The 22,264-nt window shown below is 49.6% G+C and overlaps 1 protein-coding gene across 5 annotated transcripts; it reads left to right on the forward strand.

Annotated features, from left to right (window-relative positions):
- The first annotated feature begins 554 nt into the window (after positions 1 to 554).
- On the forward strand, positions 555 to 18,559 carry LOC106731422 (zinc finger protein RFP-like). 5 transcript variants are annotated; one of them, XM_075909503.1, is made up of 7 exons: positions 568 to 1,470; positions 3,387 to 3,482; positions 3,901 to 4,122; positions 5,171 to 5,286; positions 9,034 to 9,345; positions 11,097 to 11,171; positions 16,925 to 18,559. In XM_075909503.1, exons 1-4 carry the CDS (start codon positions 1,066 to 1,068, stop codon positions 5,174 to 5,176), a joined length of 729 nt encoding a protein of 242 aa, XP_075765618.1. In that variant the 5' UTR covers positions 568 to 1,065; the 3' UTR covers positions 5,177 to 5,286; positions 9,034 to 9,345; positions 11,097 to 11,171; positions 16,925 to 18,559. The 5 variants fall into 5 exon arrangements, with proteins under 5 accessions (XP_075765619.1, XP_075765618.1, XP_075765616.1 ...); XM_075909504.1 differs by lacking the exon at positions 3,387 to 3,482 and having other exon boundaries at positions 555 to 1,470; XM_075909501.1 differs by lacking the exons at positions 568 to 1,470; positions 3,387 to 3,482; positions 3,901 to 4,122; positions 16,925 to 18,559 and adding an exon at positions 16,177 to 16,918 and having other exon boundaries at positions 4,808 to 5,286.
- The last annotated feature ends 3,705 nt before the right edge of the window (positions 18,560 to 22,264 follow it).

Raw genomic sequence — 22,264 nt, forward strand, 5'->3', positions numbered from 1 at the left:
TGTTCTGTTCCCTCCCCCTGGGGCACCCGCACTGGGCACGGGGCTGGGGGGGCCTTTGTCTGACCCGGCCTGGCCGCTCCTGCGTGCATGGGACCCATTACTTTTGGCAGCGCTATGGACACTGAGGCTCCTTTAGAACGAGCTAGAGCAGCCTGAGCGCACGTCAGGATCGGGCCCCGGAAACATGGATTCCAGCTGGAATAAGTGTTTGGCCTGATAATTGGGTGTCACTGGGCTTGGAGGGAGCAGATGCCAGCGAACCTCGATTTCACTGTCCACTCGCAAACTGAGGGGAAAATCTTTCCCTTCATAGTAACTGAAAGTTCCACACAGGCCCAGAAAGAGCCAGGCTGCTTGAGAACTTGTTATCCTTGAAGGACTTTGACTTAGTCTGTTTTGAGAGTCACATTGACAATTTGTGGTTTAACAATAAAGTTTTTACTGTTTGAATCTCAGTATCTGTCTCTGAATAAAATACAGGATTATGTAGCACTTTAAAGACTAACTAGATGGTCTTTAAAGTGCTACATAGTCCTGTATTTTGTTTCAGCTACACCAGACTAACATGGCTACATTTCTATCACTGAATAGTAACTGTCTGAGCCGAGTACTGCCTGCCCCTCCCCCTAACTTTTCCCACTGCTGTGAAAATTGAACATGGTAAAACTGTGCAACCCTGAGCATGTAACTAGATACATATAAATACTCAACTATTACTTTATATGTCCACATCAGACATCAAACAATGAATTCTGCACAAGCCTCACTCTCACTCCTTATACACACAGTTCTGGGAGCTGAGCAGCCCAGCCTGGTGGATTCCGGGGAACCTGTGATGCCCCAGGGACCCTCCACACCAGCCCAGGGGTGAGTGCCAGGGCCAGAGCCCTAGTGGGACATTGCTCACAAAGCCTCCAGGGCTGTGTTGTCCTCATTGGCTCCTTCCAATACAGCAAACAGCCTGAGTCAGCTCCAGGGAGGGGCACAGCCAGTTGTAGCTGGAGGCGGGGCAAAGGCTGAGCTCAGGAAATCGAAACTATTTCTGTTCCCCAGCCCGGAGGAGCCATGGCTGCAGCGAGCCCGGTGAAAAGCCTGCAGGAGGAAGCTACATGTCCCCTCTGCCTGGAGTATTTCACGGACCCCGTGGTCACAGCCTGCGGGCACAATTTCTGCCGCGCCTGCCTCAGCCGGTGCTGGGAGGAACCCAACCCAGCCGCCTCCTGCCCGCAGTGCAGGGCCCCGGTGCAGCAGGGCCCCCTCCGGCCCAACAGGCCACTGGCAAACATGGTAGAACTAGTCAGACAGCTGAGCCTGGAGGCAGGCGGAGGTGGGTTGTGTGAGGAGCATCAGGAGGCGCTGAAGCTGTTCTGCGAGGAGGATCAAGCCCTCATCTGCCTGATCTGCAGAGAGTCCCGGGCTCACTGCGCGCACACGGTGCTGCCCATAGCGGAGGCTGCCCAGGAGTACAAGGTAGGGAAACTGCTGCCCTTTCTGCTGGTAATTACTCTGGGTTTTACGCACTGGCTAATTTCCCTGACTGTTCCCGGGAGAGGCTGTGACAAAAGAAATGCTCTGGCCAGGGCTAACTGAGGCCACAGAGCAAGTCCTTAAAGACACCGGCTGAGAGAAACGTCTCTGAGATGCTCAGTGGAATCCTTCTGGACCCAGCCCCCCCCGGGGAAATGAGGGGCCGTTACCCAATGGGAGGGGTATGGGTCAGCAGCAGGCTGGCTATGGGGATGTGCTGCCTTCAGACTGGAGAAGGGGGGTTACAAGCGACTGTTGCTACAGATTTATTGCCAGAATTTATTTATTTATTTATTTATTGCATCACAGTCGCCCTGACAGACCCCACGTGAGATCCAGGCTCTGCACAAAACCCAGCCAGGGACAATCCCTGCCTGGAGCAGTTTACAGTCTAGGAAGACAAAATGTGGAGAGGGAAATTGAGGCACAAAGGCTCAGGAGTCAGTGGCTGAGTTCAGCATGGAACCCCAGTTTCTCCAGACCCAGTCCAGGAGCTTAATCACTAGGCCATGTTGCTATCTCAACTGCAATGATGAAATGTGTGAGTTAGGAGGGAAAGACGCCTTGCTACAGGCCCAGGCCCAGCAGAGAGAGGAGGTTTCCCACTGGGCTGCTGAACTCCTGGGCTGCTCTAGGAGGGGTTAAACTCAGATGCTGCGGCCGGCACTAGAGGAGGTCACTGGGCTGGATACTGTGTGGGACCTGGAGCACCTTGAGTCCACCCACAACACCACTCCAGGCAGCACAGGGTTATGGCAGGCACCACTGGGATCAGACTGGGATGGAGCAAAACTACCCCCAGGCTGGAGCTGCCCAGTGTCGGTCTTGTTCCTGGGCACGGACCAGCCAGCGAGGTTCCGTTAGTCCCACCAGGCAGCTTGTGGGAATCTCCCAGAATGCACTGCTGCCGGGAGCTGTACCAGGGACTGGGGCAGCGGGTACCTGCCCAGAGGGCGTTGCTCTAAAAAGGGTTTAGGGCAGCGCTGGGACAAACCTGAACCCTCCTTACTACAAATCAACCTATTTAATTATGGGGGCCACTGACCCATCCCCAGCGCACAGGACATGCTCACGTCTACCTGCCCAGACCCACCCTCAACACTTGGTCGGCCTCTGTGGGCCTGTCCCTGCCTCGGTCAGACCATCCCCGCCTACGTCATTCTGTGTGGAGGTGCCGCCCCCTCCTGCTGCAGCCTCAGTCTCCTCTTGTCCCTTTCTCACCGGACAAAGCCACGGCCTGGGCTGAGTCCCCACCGGGCAGGACAGAGCCCCACAGAACTGGGACTGTGCAGCGTAAAGCTGGACAAAAGGCCTCCTCAGGCCCTCAGACGGGGGAAGGGAGGGAGACAGAAGAGCCTGGTGATCTGCCCAGGGGCCCATTGACGTTGCTCTGCTGAGCCTCCCTACAACTAATGGGCTGGCCCTGGTGCCAAGCCCAGCTGTGTCCAACCAGGGCAGCCCCAGAGCTGAGCTCCCAGCCCCTGTTTAAACCCTGGTGGCTCCTGGGTTTGGCATCTCTTAGCTATTTCAATCCCCTCACACAGAGATGTGTTGATTCAGCCCCAGTGCGAGTCAGGGCCGGTCCCGGGCTGCGCCGCCAATCGTTTCACACACACCAACAATACGCACTGATAACTGAGCTCTCTCTCGAACTACTAAACAGACTCAACCTGCCTCGGTAACAGTCAGATTCTGACACACTCCCAGGCTGTATTAATAAGGTTTCATCTGCTTGGGGGCCCTGATGTCACACAGCGACTGGGACCAACAGTCACTGGGGCTGTGGGTGGGAAAACGCCCCGTTCCCCACCCCTCTCAGCCTCACAATGAAACCTCCCAGCTCATTTCTGTTTCCTCAGGGGAAAATCCAGGCTCATTTGAAGACTCTGAGGGAAGAGAGAGAAAAGCTGCTGGGATGGAAAGCGACGGGAGAGAGGAGAAGTCAGGAGTGTCTGGTAGGTGCCTGTGGCTATGGATCGGCAGGGGGAGGTCTGAATGTTGGGCAGCAGCTCAGGAGAGATTCAAATGCTGCCCATCTGATTAGCAGAATGTTCACAGCTAGATTTTGTTTCAACTGGTGGTGCACAGTTACATGCCTTTGTGCACACTGAAAAATGTATTCCACACATGGATGGAGAAGATTAAAGAGAACACGGGTGCTGAGTTCTGTCCCCTGCAGCTCTGGGTGTGATTTCCCAGAGCCCAAGAATAACAGAACTTGTTGCCCGTGGCAGGCAGGGAATCGTCTCTTTCAGAGGGATACAGGGGACAAACAGGAGACTGAGGGATGCCTCAGCCTAGTACCCACAGATGGTATTACAGGTTCTCAGGCTCTGCCCATTCCCCTGACCAGCCCTTTCCCTGTTTTCACAGAAACAGACACAAGCCGAGAGGCAGAAGATTGTGGCCGAGTTTCAGCAGTTCCTGGAGGAACAAGAGCGACTCCTGCTGGCTCAGCTGGAGAAGCTGGACGAGGAGATTGGGAGGCTCCAGACTGACACTGTCAGGAAACTCTCTGCACAGATTTCCCGTCTCAGCGAGCGGATCAGTGAGCTGGAGGGGACGTGTCAGAAGCCAGCGAGTGAATTCCTGCAGGTGAGACTGAGGGAGAAACATCCCAGCTCCCCACTCAGGGAAGGGAGGCTCCTGAATCACAAGCATTGGGGTCCAGCCTTCAGATCTGGGTGTAACTCGGCGGGTGCATTGCTGCCATGTGAGTGACTGTTGTGCTTTGCAGAGTCACAGGCACAGAGCTATTGGAGATGGCAAAGCCCCATTCGCTCAGGGGATCCATGTTCCTGGGGTCAGGGCAGGGCCTCTCTTCCCAGGTTTGCAAAATACTTTCCCTGAGGTCCCCTGTGTGTGTCGATAGGGGCTGAGATTCTTTTCTCTCTCTCCCCTCTCGGACGTCAGAAGCACCCTGAGCAGGTAGGTGTCTCTCACTCCCCTCACACTGCACAGCGCAGGGAAAGGGCCTGGAGCTGGTGGTGGCACCACATCTCCCCAGGGCCCTGCAGCCAGATGTGAGGGGAAGGCCACAGGCTGGGCACAAATCTCTGATCAGTGTCAGCCTGCGGCTCTCCCCTGGCCCAGCAGACTCTGGAATTCCCCATTCAGGGCACAGTCTGAGCTCAAGTGTTTCCTGGAGCTGTCACCTCCCTGGGGACTGGCTGCCTCAGGGCTGTGGGGTGGGACATGGACCTGTCACTGCTGAGCACTGGGCACATTCAGCCCAGGGCACCAGGGACCCAGAGTCTGTCCCACCCGAGGGCTGTTTGGAGACCTGTGGGAATGGGCTGGGGAGGGGGGAGCTGGTGTTTCAGTCTAGTCCCTAGTGGGCAGATTCCTCCAGCCCTTCCCCTGGGAACCTCCTGCCCCTCAGTGCCTGGGGGCCAAGGGGTGAGTTGGCCATGGAGACTCAATTCCCCTTTTGTGCCCCAGCTGGTCTCCCCAGGCCAGAGCTGCAGACTGTTCATGGGACCTTTGAGGGGACGTTGCAGGGCCAAGGGCTGCGCTGCCCCTGCTCTGGGGCTGGGAGAACTGGAGGATTCGAACTCCAGGCCCAGCAAAGCAGCGACTCACTGGCTAGAGCTGGAGAACTGAGTCACTCGGTGCAGTGTCCCCATGTGACGTCTCTCCCCAGGTGTGAGACGGGGCCGTTCCAGCCGCCAGAGGAGATTTCTCCTGAACTGGACGAGCGAGTCAGGAGTTTCTTCTTGCAAACGACTGCGCTGTCGGAGACGCTGAGGGAGTTCACAGGTACTGAGAAGGGATGGGAGTGGGGAGAGCGAGTGAAGTGTCTGAGCCCAGGGAAAGAGACCGATGCTGGTCATTAGGTTCCTAGTTAGATGAAGTTTCTGTTGAATTGTGAGGTGAGAATGGTGCCCACTTGCCATCCCAGACACTTGGGTTGAACCTTATTTGTTCCAAAAGCCGCTTTGTAATTACAGTGACGTTAGAGCACAAAATGGCCGACACACAGACAGAAACACGCCCAGCTCCGTGCTGCTCTCTGTAGAGACGCTGAGTACACACACCCCACAGCTCACAGATAGAGCCAGGAGTTCACAAACTCTGAACCTCCCGTTACTGTCAAAGGGACCCAAGTGGGTGAAGTTACTTTGAGGCCAAAGTCTTTGCAGGATCTGGGCCTGGGTTGTGACAAATGTCAGGAAGTGAATGAGCCAAACCCAGTGGAGTCTGAAGGGCAGGAAGGATGTTGAAGAGAAAGTGAATCTCTTCAAAGATTGTTCTTGGGAACGTTGGTTCCTTTCCTGGGAGAGGCCTTAACTAGAGAGGAAATAGGAAACTTAAACCTTTTTAATCGCATTAATTGCGTAGCTGAAGTCGAAGTAGCTTAAATTGGCTGTTGGTGCCGTCCTCACAGCAGGCAGCAGAGGGAAGAGCGCTCTTCTTCTGACTTTCCTTACTCCTCATTAAATGAGGCCTACTGGCACCAACAGTAGCACCCTCAGTTTGATTAGCTGTCTTAACTCGACTGCTAATTCAAACCCTGGGAGATCGACAGCGGCAGCCTCTTCTCTGCAGCTCGTTGAAAAAGCAGTGTGGGCGTTCTCTTTCGGAAGACTTTTTTGGGAGCTCTCTTTCAGAAAAGCATCTTCCAAAAGAAGCCTGCAGTCTGGACGTAGCCTGCATAATTCCTGTTGTTGATGGTGCCGTTTTCTTTGTTTCTAAACTGGAATTGTAGAAAAATTGTATGTAGGTAAAGGACTAAGACCACTCAAGGGTAGAGATTTAGGGGCAGCCAAGTTCAAAATTTAGTTCCTCAAAAAGCCTTCTCCCTTATTTTTTAATCCTCCTGTATGTCTGCTGACAGTCCCCATGCTGCCTAGTGGTCTGGCTCTGAAGGTGTGCCTGCCATTTCAGGCCCCTTCTCCTGGGCTCAGGAGTTCAATGAAGCATGTGGCCAAGCAAGCTGCTGGAAAACATTTTAAGCTCTGCAGGCTGGCAGGCTAGTTTGGCAGCTGGCAAGTAAGTCTCTTGGCCACAGCCTGCATCTGGCACCCCAGCCCTTTCCTGCCCCAACTCTCTGCCTCCCCCGTCACTCAACGTACCCAAACCCTCTGTCCCCCTCTTACATCCATACCCCCTCCCAGATCTGGCCCCCCAATCTCCTGCCTCAAATCACAATCCCCTGCTACCCTAGATCACATCCCAAACCCTTGCCCTTCAGTCCCCTGCACTAGGTCACAACCACCTGTTTCATCCCAGCTCCCTCCCAGACTCAAGTCTCCCTCCTGCACCCCAGTTCCTACCCCAAGCTCCCATCTGCACTCAACTTCCATCCCAGACCGTGCACCTCCTCCAGTAATGCCATGGAATAATGTGGCCCTCAACCACTTTCCAAAATTGTGGAGTGCCGCCCCCCCCCCATCAAAAATTATTGCCCACCCCTGCTCTAGACCACTCAATTTATTTCTTCCAAGGCTCTCCTCATCTCAGAGGAACCAGAGTCCCCTTCCCTAAGGGGCACTGTAATAGCTTTTTCCACCCAGCTCATTTGAACAGTTGGTACTTGATCAAGTCCTGATCTTGTAACGGTTAAGGCACCAACATCAGTACCCAAACTCCCTCTAGGCAACTGGGGGAATGACACATCTGCAGATGGAGGTTCTCATAAAGGGCTTTGTCTCTGCACCCCATACTTCTAGGGTGTGTCTAGACTACACGGCTCTGTCGATGTAGCCATGTAAACTAGTTTACTCGACATAGTCAATGAAGCAAGGATTTAAATAATCCCCGCTTCATTAAAATAAACATGGCCGCCACGCTGTGCCGATGATCAGCTGATCCGGCACAGCGCAGCAGTCTAGACATGGATCAGTCGACAAGGGAAGCCTTTGTCAATTGCTCCTGTAAACCTCGTTTCACAAGGCATAAGGGAGCTATCTACAAAGGCTTCCCTTGTCGACCATGCCGCGTCTAGACTGCTGCGCTGTGCCAGATCAGCTGATTGTTGGCACAGTGCGGCAGCCATTTTTATTTTAATGAAGTGGGGATTATTTAAATCCCTGCTTCATTGACTATGTCTGGTAAACTAGTTTACATGGCTCCATCGACAGAGCCATGTAGTTTAGACATACCCCTAGGGACATACCTTGAGAGGGACTTTCCAGTGCCTTGAGTGTTTCTACCTTTCCACTATCTATTCCCACAATGGGCTTGCTGGAACCTCTGAGAGCCTCCCTACAACTGGTTTTACAGAGTCTCAGTTCACAAGAAACAGGAACACTTGTCAGCACAATAGTTGCTGGCACTGTAAGATTGCTCACTGTTGCCATATGGCCCCTGCAATCAGTGAGGAGACCCACGAGAGATAAGAACCACTGAACAAAAAGGGGGTGTCCCCTTTGACCAAGTCCTCCCCCTTCCCTGAGGAGGTGGTGATGTAAGTACCACCGTCTTATGTAGGATGACTTTGGGTATGTCTACAGGGAAATGTAGACCTATGCGCTAGCTTTAATTCACCTCCAACTGCACCCAGCTCCAGGGTTGGCTGGGGATGGAGGGACTGGAATCAAGGGACAAAGGCCCAGCAGCTGTTAACAGATGAATTCTTCTCTTCCTTCTAGTGAGACCATTTCCACTAGATAGCCCAAAAATTCTCAAAGGAATCTTGTAATAAATACCCAGTAATTTATAATATCACATCTCCATTTCTTTAGTTAGACACAGCCATCATATGTATAAAATCACCCTTTTCCTCACCGCTTTTTACATACATTCCCACTTACACTGTCTGTATCTTGCCAATGATGTATGCACTAGGGATGTAATAGTGTAGTTGATTAAGCAGAAGCTGATAGGTTAATTCTATAGACATTTCCTTCCCACTCATCGCCAGTGAGTCTATTGGCAGACTGGCTAGCAGCCCAGCTCAGTCCTGGCTTGTACTGGGTCCTGGACCTACCCCTGCTGCGGCTCTGCATTTAAAGTGTATTAGGAGCCAGGCCGGTAGGCAGCCCAGCTCAGTTCAAGCTTGTGCCAGGTCCAGGAGCTTAGACCCTTCTCTCTCCCCCCGAGACAGGGGTTGCCCAGGGACTGTAGAAAAATTGACTAAATGATAAGAATTCATGGGGTTATCGACTATTCAGTTAATCGATATTTAACATCCTTAGTATGCATTTTCTAATGACTGAGATCTAGCATCCTTTTATTTTTCTACTGTATAGTTTAGTAGCTGTATAAGAGTAACACTCAGAGAACCCAATCAAGATTTGGGGCACCTTTGTGTCAGGTGCTGCACATCAAGGAGTTTTACTTACTGTTTCCCATTCCCTGTAACTCATGTTTCTTTCCTGGGTCCTAGTGGAGAAAGTGTGGCTCAGTGATTAGCCTGCTAGTCTGGGATTCAGCACATCTGGTTTCAGTTTGCTGTTAAGCCACAGACTCTGTGTGTCCTTGGGCAACTCACTTGTTCTGTCTGGTTTGACTACTTAGAAACTTCACCAAAGCCAAACTGTAACTTTTGTTTTCTTTCAACAGGCCTTAGCCCAAGTGAAAATGCCATCCAACTGTCTGTACCTGAAGGAGGCTCTCTGGGTTCTCCCCATAACATCTCTGAGAAATCTCTCTTCATGTGCAAGTGCAGCACATCAACAGCTAGTTGTGAAGTGATAGCAGTCACCTTGAATGGAAAGTCGCAGTGTCTCGTCAGCTCCATTTGCCCCCGGGTGTCTATGACAAGCAAATATTTCAATGTGACAAATGCCAGCAAAAATGACACAGCAGTTTATAAGATCATAGATGCCCTGTTTCACCTTGGAAACGGTCTGGTTCTTAATCTGACTGTACATGGTACGTCCCATCTTCCATGCCTGAGTAGACCACCTGATTCCCGTTACTCATTGTGGGTTGGAAGCTTGTCGTTCTCTAACAGAAATTGGCCAGTAAGAGATTACCTCACAAACTTTGCAGCTGTGGGAGACATTAACCTAAATCAGCATTTCCCAAACTATGGGCTGCGGCCCGGTACTGGGCCATGGGAAAAAAATACCGGGCCTCAGCATGGCTGCCAGGGTGTTCCGGACTCCCAGACTGCCCGTGCAGTGCTGGGTCCCCCAACCCCTCAGCCGGGCTGGGCGGATGCAGCCGTATAGTTCAGGCTCCCGGCAGAGGCATAGTGAGGGTTAGCAGGTGAGCTCTTATTGCTGGCTGTGGGGGTGGGGGGGGAGGGAATATGGAAGCAGGGTCAGGGAAGTGGAGCTGCCCAGGGGGATAGGAAGAGGAACCGGCCGGTGGAAGCAGGGCTAGCTGGGGGGGAAGAGGCAGTGAGACTGGCCAGGGGAAATCACAGTGGGGGGGGGGGGAAGAGGGGGAAATGGGCTGGCGGGGGCAGTGAGGCTGGCTGGGGAGCCAGCCGACGGAAGCAGGGCTGGCCAGGGGAGATCATGGGGCAGGGTGGGGGAACCGGCTGGCAGAAGCAGGGCTGGCCAGGGGGGTGGGAGCAGTGGGGCTGGCCAGGAAAGATGGGTAGGGTGGGAAGAACCGACCAGCAGAAGCAGGGCTGGCGGGGGCAGCAGGGCTTGCCAGGGAAGATTGGGAGAGAATCAGTTGGTGGGGACAGTGGGTCTGGCTGGGTGGGGGTGGGGAGAGAATCAGCCAGCGGGGAGCGACACTGATCAGGGCGCGCACAAATCCTGAATACAAATGTAGAAGCCTTTTAAATATCCCCGCTGCTGCCAGTGCCAGTGAGGTTTAAGGCGCTGCCATGTGTCGGAATGGAGAGAGCCTGGTGCATTCACCATCCGGAATGCCAATATGGAGAAAAAATTCCAAAGATGGTGTCAGCTTTCTGAAAATAAACGAGCCCCTTTTCAGTACACGATGTGGTGGTGCAGAGTTTGATTGGATTACAGTCCATTTTTCCAGTCCATATTCCCTTAACTTGCTGGTAAGAATATTGTGGGTGACCGTATCCAAAACTTTGCTGAAGCTGGCCCTGGGGGCTTTGGGAGGACCAAAACCAACATATTTGCATATTCATCATTTGCTTAATAAATATACAAATGAATGTTACCAGTCCTCCGAAAGCTCGTGAATGGATTTACTGGTCCCCGTGTCAAAAAGTTTGGGAACCCCTGACCTAAATGAAAGTGGCTTAGTGTCCCCTCATGGAAAATACTAATGCTATCTAGTCTAATGCCTGTTAGGTGATTACAAGGGGCTAGTAATGGTACTTAATGGTTCCATGGGTCTTTTCACTGTTGCAGTTATAGGACAGTTCCATAGTTGTTGTTTTGCCTCTTATCATTTTGATGTCACAGTTTTGACCAGATAAAGGAAAGTAAATATATGTCCATTTCAGTAACTGTATTGCAGTAGTGCCTAAACCTCAGGTCAGGGCTCCATTCTGTGGTATGATGCACAAACGTACACTAAGGGCTTGTCTACAAACAGTTCTTGTACCTTGTAGTTAGTTTAGAAAGCTAAATAATTAAATAACTTCCTTAATGTGCACGAGGTTATATTGACATAAATCTGCTTGTAGCAATATAGTTTATTCCCCCTACATTCCTGAAAGGCTGCATTTTATTCTCTTATTCCAGATCGTGCACCGCTCACACCTTTTACCTCTCAGCCACCACTTGCCAGAGAGGGCCCCCGGACGACTACAGAAGAGGGTAAGTAAACGAGAGCCTACTAGAAATGGGTTTAAGTGTTTATAACACAGTCAGCCACAGCAGAGCACTGCTGGGAACCTTGGGCCAGATCTATGAAGGGACCTTAAGACATTTAGCACTGTGGTGCTCAGATTTTTACATGCCTAGAAAATCACAGATCGATGAAGCCTGAGGTAAGTACCCCAACTCCCTTTACAGTAAATGGGGAGAGAGGTGCCAAAGACTGGGATCCACAAAAGCGAACATGCTAGGTGGCTTCCTACCAAGCTAACTAATGGGAGAGGGTGACCAGAGGAGTGTGTCTTCAGTTCCACCCACTCAGAATTTGGTGTCTAAACTGGGGCTGTAGGGAGGTGCCTGTCTCAGCATATCACCCACTTGAAATAGCACTAGCTGCATCTTAACAGCAAGCCCGTTATTTCGAAATGAATTCAACATACTGGGCTTGCTATTCTGACATCCCATAAACCTCATTGCATGAGGGCTAAAGGGCTCATCGGAGTAACGCTCTGTTTCAAAATCATAGAATACTAGGACTGGAAGGGACCTCGAGAGTCATCGAGTCCAGTCCCCTGCCCTCATGGCAGGACCAAATACTGTCTAGACCATCCCTGATACATTTATCCAACCTGCTCTTAAATATCTCCACAGATGGGGGTTCCAAAACCTCCCTGGGCAATTTATTCCAGTGTTTGACCACCCTGACAGATAGAAACTTTTTCCTAATGTCCAATCTAAACCTCCATTGCTGCTTGTTCTATCCTCAGAGGCCAAGGAGAACAAGTTTTCTCCCTCCTCCTTATGACACCCTTTTAGATACCTGAAAACTGCTATCATGTCCCCCCTCAATCTTCTCTTTTCTAAACTAAACAAACCCAATTCTTTCAGTCTTCCATCATAGGTCATGTTCTCTAGACCTTTAATCATTCTTGTTGCTCTTCTCTGGACCCTCTCCAATTTCTTCATATCTTTCTTGAAACGTGGTGCCCAGAACTGGACACAATACTCCAATTGAGACCTAACCAGCGCAGGGTAGAGCGGAAGAATGACTTCTCGTGTCTTGCTCACAACATACCTGTTAATGCATCCCAGGATCATGTTTGCTTTTTTTTGCAACAGCATCACACTGCTAACTCATGTTCAACTTGTGGTCCACTATAACCCCCAGATCCCTTTCTGCCGTGCTCCTTCCTAGACAGTCACTTCCCATTCTGTATGTGTGAAACATATGACATGTATGTAGCATCACAGTGTGAAATAGGCTCTCTCTAAATAAGCAACTCAGTTTGCATAGCTTATTTCTAGCTATGTGCTACTGTGTAGACGTAACCTGAGTGAGCAGGCTAAGACTTTGTAACCTTCGGTGAGGATCCCACTTGGGAGATAGGAGATCCAGGTTCAGATCCTTTCCCCCTTCAGGTAGAAATGGGGGGAATTAAATCTGGTTCTCCCACGTCCCAGGTCAGTGCTCCAGTGACCACTGGGCTATAACTTAAAAGGTGGGTGGTAGCCCCTCTACTGCCCTCTCTGGCAGCTGGATATTGACTAGAGCCTGATTTAGTACCAGAGTAGGTGGAGGAGAACCCCATCTTTCCTGGCTTGTTGGCTGCATTGAGGGTTCGGTGTCCCCATGCCTAGAGGGTGCAGCAGAGAATACATCCAGCAGCAGAAACTTAGGTACCAGGGAACTTTGACAGGGAAAATCTAGGTACTGAGTGCGTTTAGGTGCCTATGGAGTTTGGTGGGACCCAAGCAAGGCGTCCGTGGAACTCAGTAGAACCTAAAATTGGGACTTCAGACACTAAGTATGTTTTATCGATCTGGGTCCTTGTGAGTGGCCTGGTTCCACCAATCAGTAGTCACGTCTGCCGATGGGGATTCAGGGCTAGCTGGGGCTGCAGCATCAGGGTTCATAATAAATATATTCAAAGAGAAATTGATAGTCCCATCCCTTTCAGGTTCTGGAGTGTTTTGAAAGGAAAAGGCTTGAATCTAATTGGTAGGCAGTAGAGTGGGTGGGACACAACAGAGGTGCTGCAAATTACTGTTCTCCTCTTCCCCCTCCCCCCCGTCCCTCCCTCTACACACACACTCACAGTTCCAGTGTCATGCAGGCCTGCCCCATTACCTTAGTGTTCGGGTCACATTTTGTCCTAAGGCTCCATTTGTGAATAGTTTATGAGCTACATTAATGACAGATGTTTTAATATATGGTTAAGCAGTTGTTACTAGGGAAGTCAGCGTGTACTTGACTACATGATTAACCAATAAGCCTGGTTTTATCAGTTAAAATCCTATCAGCTACTCACATGTCTCACCTCCCCCCTTTTGCTGCCTCTATATCAGCAAAATGCAGGACAATGTAGCACTTTAAAGACTAACAAGATGGTTTATTAGATGATGAGCTTTCGTGGGCCAGACCCACTTCCTCAGATCAAATAGTGGAAGAAAGTAGTCACAACCATATATACCAAAGGATACAATTAAAAAAATGAACAAATATGAAAAGGACAAATCACATTGCAGAACAGAAGGGGGATGCGGGGGGGTGGGAAGGGGGAGGAAGGAAGGTAAGTGTCTGTGAATTGCTGATATTAAAGGTAGGGAGAGTGGGATGTTTGTGAGTTAATGGTATTACAGGTGATAATTGGGGAAACTGTCTTGGTAATGGGTGAGAAAGTTCAAAGACTTGTTAAGTCCTTGTTGGTAAGTGTCGAATTTTGACACTTATACAAAGAGAAAACAGTTTCTTGCCACTTTAACCAGAAAGGACACTCTCTAAATGACTTAGCCACCTGCATTCTGCTACAAAGACCTTTTACATCTGCACTTGAAAGGGAATCCTCTGAACTGTCATTCATGTTAAAATTCGACACTTACCAACAAGGACTTAACAAGTCTTTGAACTTTCTCACCCATTACCAAGACAGTTTCCCCAATTATCACCTGTAATACCATTAACTCACAAACATCCCACTCTCCCTACCTTTAATATCAGCAATTCACAGACACTTACCTTCCTTCCTCCCCCTTCCCACCCCCCCGCATCCCCCTTCTGTTCTGCAATGTGATTTGTCCTTTTCATATTTGTTCATTTTTTTAATTGTATCCTTTGGTATATATGGTTGTGACTACTTTCTTCCACTATTTGATCTGAGGAAGTGGGTCTGGCCCACGAAAGCTCATCATCTAATAAACCATCTTGTTAGTCTTTAAAGTGCTACATTGTCCTGCATTTTGCTTCAACTACCCCAGACTAACACGGCTACATTTCTATCACTATTCTATATCAGCAGTATTGCTTCCTCTGAGAGGGAGGCAGCAGCACAGAAGGTGAGGGGGACAGGCAGGAGCTGGTACATGTGGACAGGGACTTTCAAACCAGTTGCTCACAAATATTGGCTTCCCTCGTCCATGCGTTGCTGCCTCTAGCTGAGGCAGCAGCAGCAGAGGATGGCAGGGGCTCTCCAGGAGTAGGATCAGGAGCTCACTGGCTGCCAGCCTCTTCCCTGGAGACTAGCGAATAATCACATACCCACTAAGTTTTGATCTGGTTATGTGATTAATCGATATCTAACATCTCTAGTTACAGATATTGATGGAGTCCAACAGGTTGATAGGTTGCTTATTACAACTTGCAACACCTTCCACTGATGTGCTTACAGGCATATTACAAATGGATATATGCATCTGTTCACCATTATGCATGGAACCTTAAAGCATGACCATCACTTGCATTGTGGTAGTGCTTAAAAGGGCCAGTCAAGGCTCTTGCATTAGGTGTTCTACATGCATGTTACCAAAAAAAGGTCCCTGCTCCAAAGATATCAAAATCTAAGTGGAAACAGGGCTTCTCGCTTTTCATTGTTGCTTTATAATTTATAAGGGCCTGAAAAAGGGTTTTAAAAAACAAATCCTGCTTGTTCTATGGCTGTAAAAATTTGAGGGGTAGCAAAGTTAGTCTGTAACTGGAAAAACTTTAAAAAAAGCAAATAGTCTTGAAGCCCCTTAGGGTATGTCTGGACTACATGGCTCTGTCAATGGAGTCATGTAAACTAGTTTACCCGACATAGTCAATGAAGCAGGGATTTAAATAATCCCCGCTTCATTAAAATAAAAATGGTTGCCGCACTCTGCCGACAATCAGCTGATCCAGCTCAGTGCGGCAGTCCAGATGCGGATCGGTTGACAAGGGAAGCCTTTGTGGACCGCTCCTTTATGCTTCATGAAATAAGGTGCTTCTGACGCTGCGAAGGGCTAGCTGAGCCCTCTGTTCTGGTCAAGCTGGAGCAGCCCCTGCCTGCAGCAGGAGAGGGGGTTCACTCCAGCTGAGTAGGGCTGAAGCAGACCCTGCTCACTTCTCTGTTTAATCGGTTACATGTAGCTTAACTACCACATTTAAGCAGCTAACCAATTAAAAGGGTTTTATATCCCTACTTGTGAGCAGGGCAGGGTTGGTGTAAAGGGGTTCTGTATGGGGAAGCCCCAGTTGTTTGTGTGCCTCTCGAGTACAAAGTTGGTTGTGTCCCTCAGGGTATGTCTATACTACCACCCTAGTTCGAACTAGGGTGGTAGTGTAGACATACCCTCATTGTGTAATCTATCTTGGTGTTTTTACTAGCTTGGTTTATAAAACCCTGCAGTAAGTATGTGACAGCCCAGCGAAGTTACATCCATGACAGACGTAACCCTGCAGAAGCAATGGTGCAATCTGTAAAGATGACCCCAGCTTAACCATTTTTTTAGGTTCACAAAATATGATAAAATATATGCACAGAGTTGTTGCTGCCACCTTCTGACTTGGCAGTGGGGTGGCCTGGCATATTTCCCAGGGGGGAAAGATTTTTTTCTAGTACCTTAGCATCTAAATGACTTTGTCACCCAACACTGAACAAATGTCATTCACATTCCCCCTGAGCACTAGATCAGGTCTGCTAGTATTTGCAGTTATTCGACTGTTCTCTTGACTCCAGATGCTGCCCATCACACTGAACTCTCCTTCTAGGGGCTACTCTGTTCCTGGTCACAGAGCAAAAATTCTGCTTGGGGATGCAGCACATCTTGGAGACACAATGATGAAATAAGAAATGGACACTGCAGGTGTCTCTGGAGCTGGCTGAAAAATGTTGAAAAATCAAACTGACATATTTTTGCTGAAAACCAAAATATATTAATTAATAAAAGCTACTACAGTGCCTCAGGTGTAATGTGGCTATCTCAGGCTTCCCTTCTCTGTGGATTGGGATCCTTGGTCAGATTACACATGCTGTGATGGGCCAGAGTTTCACCTGTTGGTGAGAGGCAGTGCATTGTGGGAGATGACATCTGGCTGGAGAACCTGGCCCACACAGTGGTATGGGAGCATAAAGCACCTGTCCTTGAACTCCTAAGAGACACCTCGGTAGCACTTCTAGAGTAAAACATTTTAATTTGCAGGCTTTTATGAAATGATGAAAAACTAAAATTTTGCACGGAAAGCAGGTTTTTTTAAGTTAAAAGTTCTACTGAAAATATCAACCAGCTAGGGAATTGCTAAAGGAGGTCCTGGGTTGCCCTATGAATAAATTAGGACTGTCCTAAATCTAGGATGCAGGGTGATTTTACTAGGAGACCATGGAGCATTTTAAACCAGAAAACCCCATCTGTGCATGTGCAGGTATCACTTGGTGTGTGGTAGAAGCAGAAAATTCCCCAGCAAGGAGATAGTGGGTTTGACTCTCTCTTCTGCTAACGCTGTCCATCTTGGATTTCAGGGGCTGGGTCTCCGCATAGAAATAACTGGATGGTGGCGGTGGCGGTGGCGGTGCTGGGAGCGGGACTGTTCATTGCATGTTACCTGAGACGGAGAAGGCATCCTCCAACCCCAGCCTTGCTCCAGATGATTCTTTGCCTATCTGCCAACACTACTGCCTCCCAGCTGGATGAAAGCCCTACTGCTTCATTGAAACTGATGGAAAGGGGGACTCCCTCAAACAACAGCAGCTAGCTTTGATGCCTAAGAACCTGTTCAGTGTTTAAACCTTGGTATTGAACTGTCAGAACTGCAAACCAGAGCTAGTGATGGCTGGCAGGCCAGTACTGGTTTCTGTACTTGAGCTATTTGTTTTAGATTTTTAAGAACATGTCTGCTAGGTTTTTTTTCTAACCTGCTGCTGTTTCTGGTTGGTTTTTGTTTTGTTTTGCACTGTTTTGAGAGAGATTTTTGGTCTATGCAGAAAACATGTTAAAAGCTAGTTGTGACCATAGGAATTGTTCAGACCGGGGCCTACATAAGTATCTCTTGCCACAATGGCCAGAACCAGCTATTTCAGAGAACCCCTTGCAAGAGGTAGTTAGGGGATAACCTGAGTCTGAGGGGAGAAGGTCTTTCGAACCACATCGGTTCCTTCTTACTGACTCTGAAGTGTGGTGGTAGGGCAGGTTTTGATTGGATATGTGCAACGCATCTTGATCAGTTACAGAAAGATCGGTGATTGTACATGTCCATTCCAATGTAGTCAACTCCCCAGCAGTTGTCAGGTAGAGGGCGCGTAATAGTGTAGTTGATTAACTGATAAGCTTATCAGTTATTTCTATAGACTGCTAATAGAAATGTAGCCATGCTCTAGACTACATGCATGCTCCCTGCCCTGCCCAGTAAATTTTTAGCAAGCTGGCCAGCAGCCCAGGCTCATGGCGGATCTGGGACCTTACCCTGCTGCAGCTCTGCATTTAAAGTGTATTAGGAACCTGGCAACCCAGCTCGGTTCCAGCTTGCACCAGGTTCAGGAGCTTAGACTAGGGATGTGAACAGCTAGTCAGCTATCTGAAAAGCAAATGCTTACTGCATATTCGACACACTAGTCACTTCCCCCTCCCCTTGCTGCCCCTATCAGAAAGAGGCAGTGGATGGAAGAGGGGGAGAAGAAGAGGTGTTTCAAAGTTGCTTCTTTTTTTCACTTGATGCACTTTTGGGTAATGTATTTTTCTACTAAATATGAAGTATGAAGAATTGACTATAAATGTATGTGTAACTAAGATTGTTCCTTTTGTACTTGACCCAGGATGATACACATCAGATGAAATGCAAATATAACCGTAGCTGTATATTAGATTGTTAGCTTTGTGTAGCAGGGGCTGTTTGTTTCTTGCTGTGTGTCTCTGAATTGCCCAGCACAACAGGTCCTGGTTTCAGCTGGGGCTGGGATTTTGTCTCATTGTGTCTGTACAACACTAGGCACAGTGGGGTTCGGGTTTCCTTTGTGGTTTCCATGAGCTACTGTAATAAGGTAATACAGCTAAGGCCTAACATAAAACACTCATAAATGGCAGTAATAGACACTATTTCTCGACACAAAAAAGATTCCCCATCCCTGCCTTATGGAGTTGCAGTCAGTCAAACTACAAACTTTGAAGACACGGGGCTTGCTTAGACTGTTGAATGTATTTTTAAAATCACTTTCCAGGTCTGAGAAATTTAACTTAGGCATGCTACAGGCACATCCAGCCTGCATTGCTGGGACACTGGGAATACAAGTAGTAATTGCTACATGGGAGTTATTTTAAGTGCTAATGAGGTACTAAAAGTGTATGAAGCTTAGCACAGTTAAGACCTGTTGGGACTCTTAGCATCCAGAATCTTATTTGGTACTTGTCTATATGTATAATTATTTTAAATGTTTTATAAGCTGCCTTGAATGTTTGATATAGAGAGAGGGGATAAAATATTTAAATAGGAAAATGTCACAATGCATATACCAAATGTAGCCTCAAAAGTGTTTAGAATTTATGAATTGTGAAATTGGCATTGAGATTTTATAAAGTTTTTAAAACATTTGGTTCTGTTTGTACTCTGGCTTCTGACTATTCAAGGGATCCACTTTTTAAGCCTTTCTCTGCCAGCAGTGGAAGATATAGGACAGGGCAAGTGGGGCGACTGCCCGGGGCCCCGCGCTTCAATAGGCTCTGCGCACGCGCCCCGCGCACACTACTTGTAATCGGCTGCTGCCGAGGCACATGCGCGAAATTGTGCCACCCTGGGTCCCGCAAAATTATCATCCGCCCCTGCCTGCAACTGAGACCTAAATTTTTTTAATTAAAACTAAAATATCATGGCTGCAGGATCAGAGGAGTTTTAAGAAAGAGACTAAATAGCTGCTTTATTCACAAGTTTAATTCTTATGCAAATGGTATTAACAGGTGGCTTGCACATTATCTGCTACACGTTAATGACTTAACCAACCAACCAATCAATAAAGGTGCTAACATTTCTTTTCGGCCTCTTGTAACTATTTAGTCTTTAAGGTGCTACTAGTACTGTTTCTGATTGTCTGTTCAGTACTTAGCATATAGAGTAGGGCTGTCAATTAGTGGGTGTTAACACCCACAGTTAACACAGGGCCAAATTAATGTGTTAAGTCACATTAATCGCAGAGGTTTGAAAACCAGCATGATACCCATCCCTCTTTTCTCCCAGGTGACCTACCAGGGGGTGGATGTCTCATCCAAGCCACCCTCTCTTTGCCTCTTGGGGCTGGAACTGAACTTCCCTCCACATTTGATTCTGGGGCTGAGTACCCCCTCCCGAACTCTGCACTGCCAATGGTGGGGTCTACCCTCTCCCCAGCCTAGGGGCTGACCCCCACCCCTGAGCCCTATGACTCCTGCAGTTTGGGGCTGAGCCCCCCTGAACTCTGCACTACCCACGGCAGAGTCTACCTCCCTCTGGCCCTGTGCCACTTGCAGCTGGAGCTGAGCTAAAAAAGGACTCTCTTGAATAAGACACAAATATATTGATTATGTAGAAGAATTTAATTTCAGCTTTAATGATAGAATTTGCAGTACAATAGTACAGTGAGGTGAACTGAAGTTTTTTTTACAGTGTAAATGTTTTGTAATAAAAAATAAAGTCAGCACTATACACTTTGTATTCTGTTGTAATTGGAATCAATAGATTTCTCCCTTGTAGAATGAAGTTCGTCGCCATCGGACAAACCCCTCCAGTCTTTCAATTTCTGTCAAAAGAACTCAATGACAGTGTGGACGCAAATATTCTTTTTCTGGAAAAATGCTGCCATGTAGATTCACTCTAAGAAATAGATGCAGAATCAGACTGCAGAGGCCTGGATCCAGAAAATATATTGAACAGTTTTGTAACTGTCTGCAGTGCAGATATTCTCTCAGATACTACCCCTTGGACAGGGGGAGGCTCAAGGCAGGAATTTGGGGAGTGAGTGAGAGTGGTGGGGGGCTCAGGGCAGGGGTGAGGATGTGGAAGAGTGAAGAAGTCAGGGGACAGGATTAGGTATGGGGGGAGGCTTGGGGCTGGGACTGTGTGTTGAGGGGATCTCTCTGCTCCTAGCTCCCTGAGGTCCTTTAACCCACAAGGGCTTTCTCTGCAGCGCACTGAGGAGAAGAACCCCTGAGCCAGTGACACGGACTGACCTGGGTGCAGGCGAACGAGGGGAGTTTCAGTGAAGCTACATGTGAATGAATCCATCTAGTAACCACTGCCAGCCACACACACGGGGGGGGAACGGGACTTTAGCCAAGGACGCAGCGACTCTTAGGGAGGTTTGGAAGCAAAGGGGTTAGTCAGATGGACGTGAGTTTCCAGTGCTGGGCTGTGGCTAAGATAGACGAGGGGATGTCACAGGGCACTAGCATGGCAAGGGGACCAGAGAGGGCCCTGCTGCACCGAGAGACATGGCAAAGCCTGGGATTGAACCAGGGACCTTTAAATGTTTCATCTTAGGCTCCCCACACTGAGCTACCCATAAACCCCTCCAGCTGGTTATTAACTGTCCGGGATGTCTGGCAGCCGTGTCACTAACATGATGCCGTCGTGCCCGGCCCAGGAAGGCGAGACTGGTGTTTCCTGCCACCTGCAGTTTGACTGGCTCCTCCCCCCATTCCTGCCTTAGCTCCTGGGCTGACCTGGCAGCTGAAGTGGTCGGGGGCCCAGCAGCCTGGGCAGGGAGTCGGGTGGCCAGACCCTGGTGGCAAGAGTCTTGGTGCTACTTGTTTCTCTGCCCCCTCTGGTGCCCTCACTCCCCACCCGCAGCCCCTGCTGCCTGCCTGGGTCCCTGTGCTGTGTCAGACGCTCAATGAACCCTCCTGTTTCACACGGGCTGGGAGTGGCTCTGGGCTAGGGCACAGGGCTGTGTCATTCCCTGTGGGAGCGGGAGGCCCCGGAGCCCAGAGCGAGTGGACTCCCCAAGGGGCGCACGGTGAGAGACAGGGGGCTGGCGGCTCAGGGAGGGGCGGTCCCAGGAGGCAGAGGGCACCTGTGACTCTCGGCTGGCAGCTGACACTCTGCTCCTCGCTTCCCTCCCGCTGCTTCACCTCCCAGGGCTTCTTTCTCCTTCCCTGTCCATAGCAGGCAGCTACACAAAGGCAGGTCAGATGCTGTTTTACCACAACTCTCTCACGCCAGCCTCGGCTCCCCAGGGGTAGGTTGTGCTGCCCCACCCCCCAAAGGAGCCCTTGGGTGGCCATGGGCAGAGACCCCACCGGGGGATTGGCCCTGGTTGTCAGGCAGCTTGTGATGCTGCCACAGAGCACGCACCATGGGACCTGCAGGGAGGCTGCTCTCAGGGCACCCGGGACTCTAGGCTGGCGGCCGACACTCTGCGCTCCTGGCTTCCCTGCAGCTCTGTTCTCTTTGGAGACGGGCCGCTCTCTATTGCTGTGCGCACTCTTCAATAAAGAGCTTGTGACTGGACTTTGCTGGTGTTGCCTGTCTCTTTGCGGTCAGACAACGAACCGAGCCGTCTGGGCTAGAGTCCCTGACAGAGGCAACGATTCCCCACTGGCCAGGGCAGAGCCTCCCTCTCACACTGTCATGGAGCCTTCTCCCCCTGGTCCTGCCTCCCTCCCCTTCTCTAAGCTCTCAGGGTATGTCGACATGACAGAGTTTTCCCTTCTTCTGCAAGAAAGTCGAAAGAACAGAGGGGTTTCTCTGGCATTGGTGATCCTCATTCTACAAGGAAGAAGCCTTTTTGCAGAAGAGCTCTTTTGGAAAAACGCATGTGTGGTTGGAGAAGAAAGTTCTTTTGGAAGAAGAGGAAAGGGAGAAAAGCCCAGGTGCCCTGGTGGCCATTCCGTCCATAGCA

This window comes from Pelodiscus sinensis, chromosome 26, assembly GCF_049634645.1.
Source record: "Pelodiscus sinensis isolate JC-2024 chromosome 26, ASM4963464v1, whole genome shotgun sequence".
Classification (NCBI taxonomy): domain Eukaryota; kingdom Metazoa; phylum Chordata; order Testudines; family Trionychidae; genus Pelodiscus; species Pelodiscus sinensis.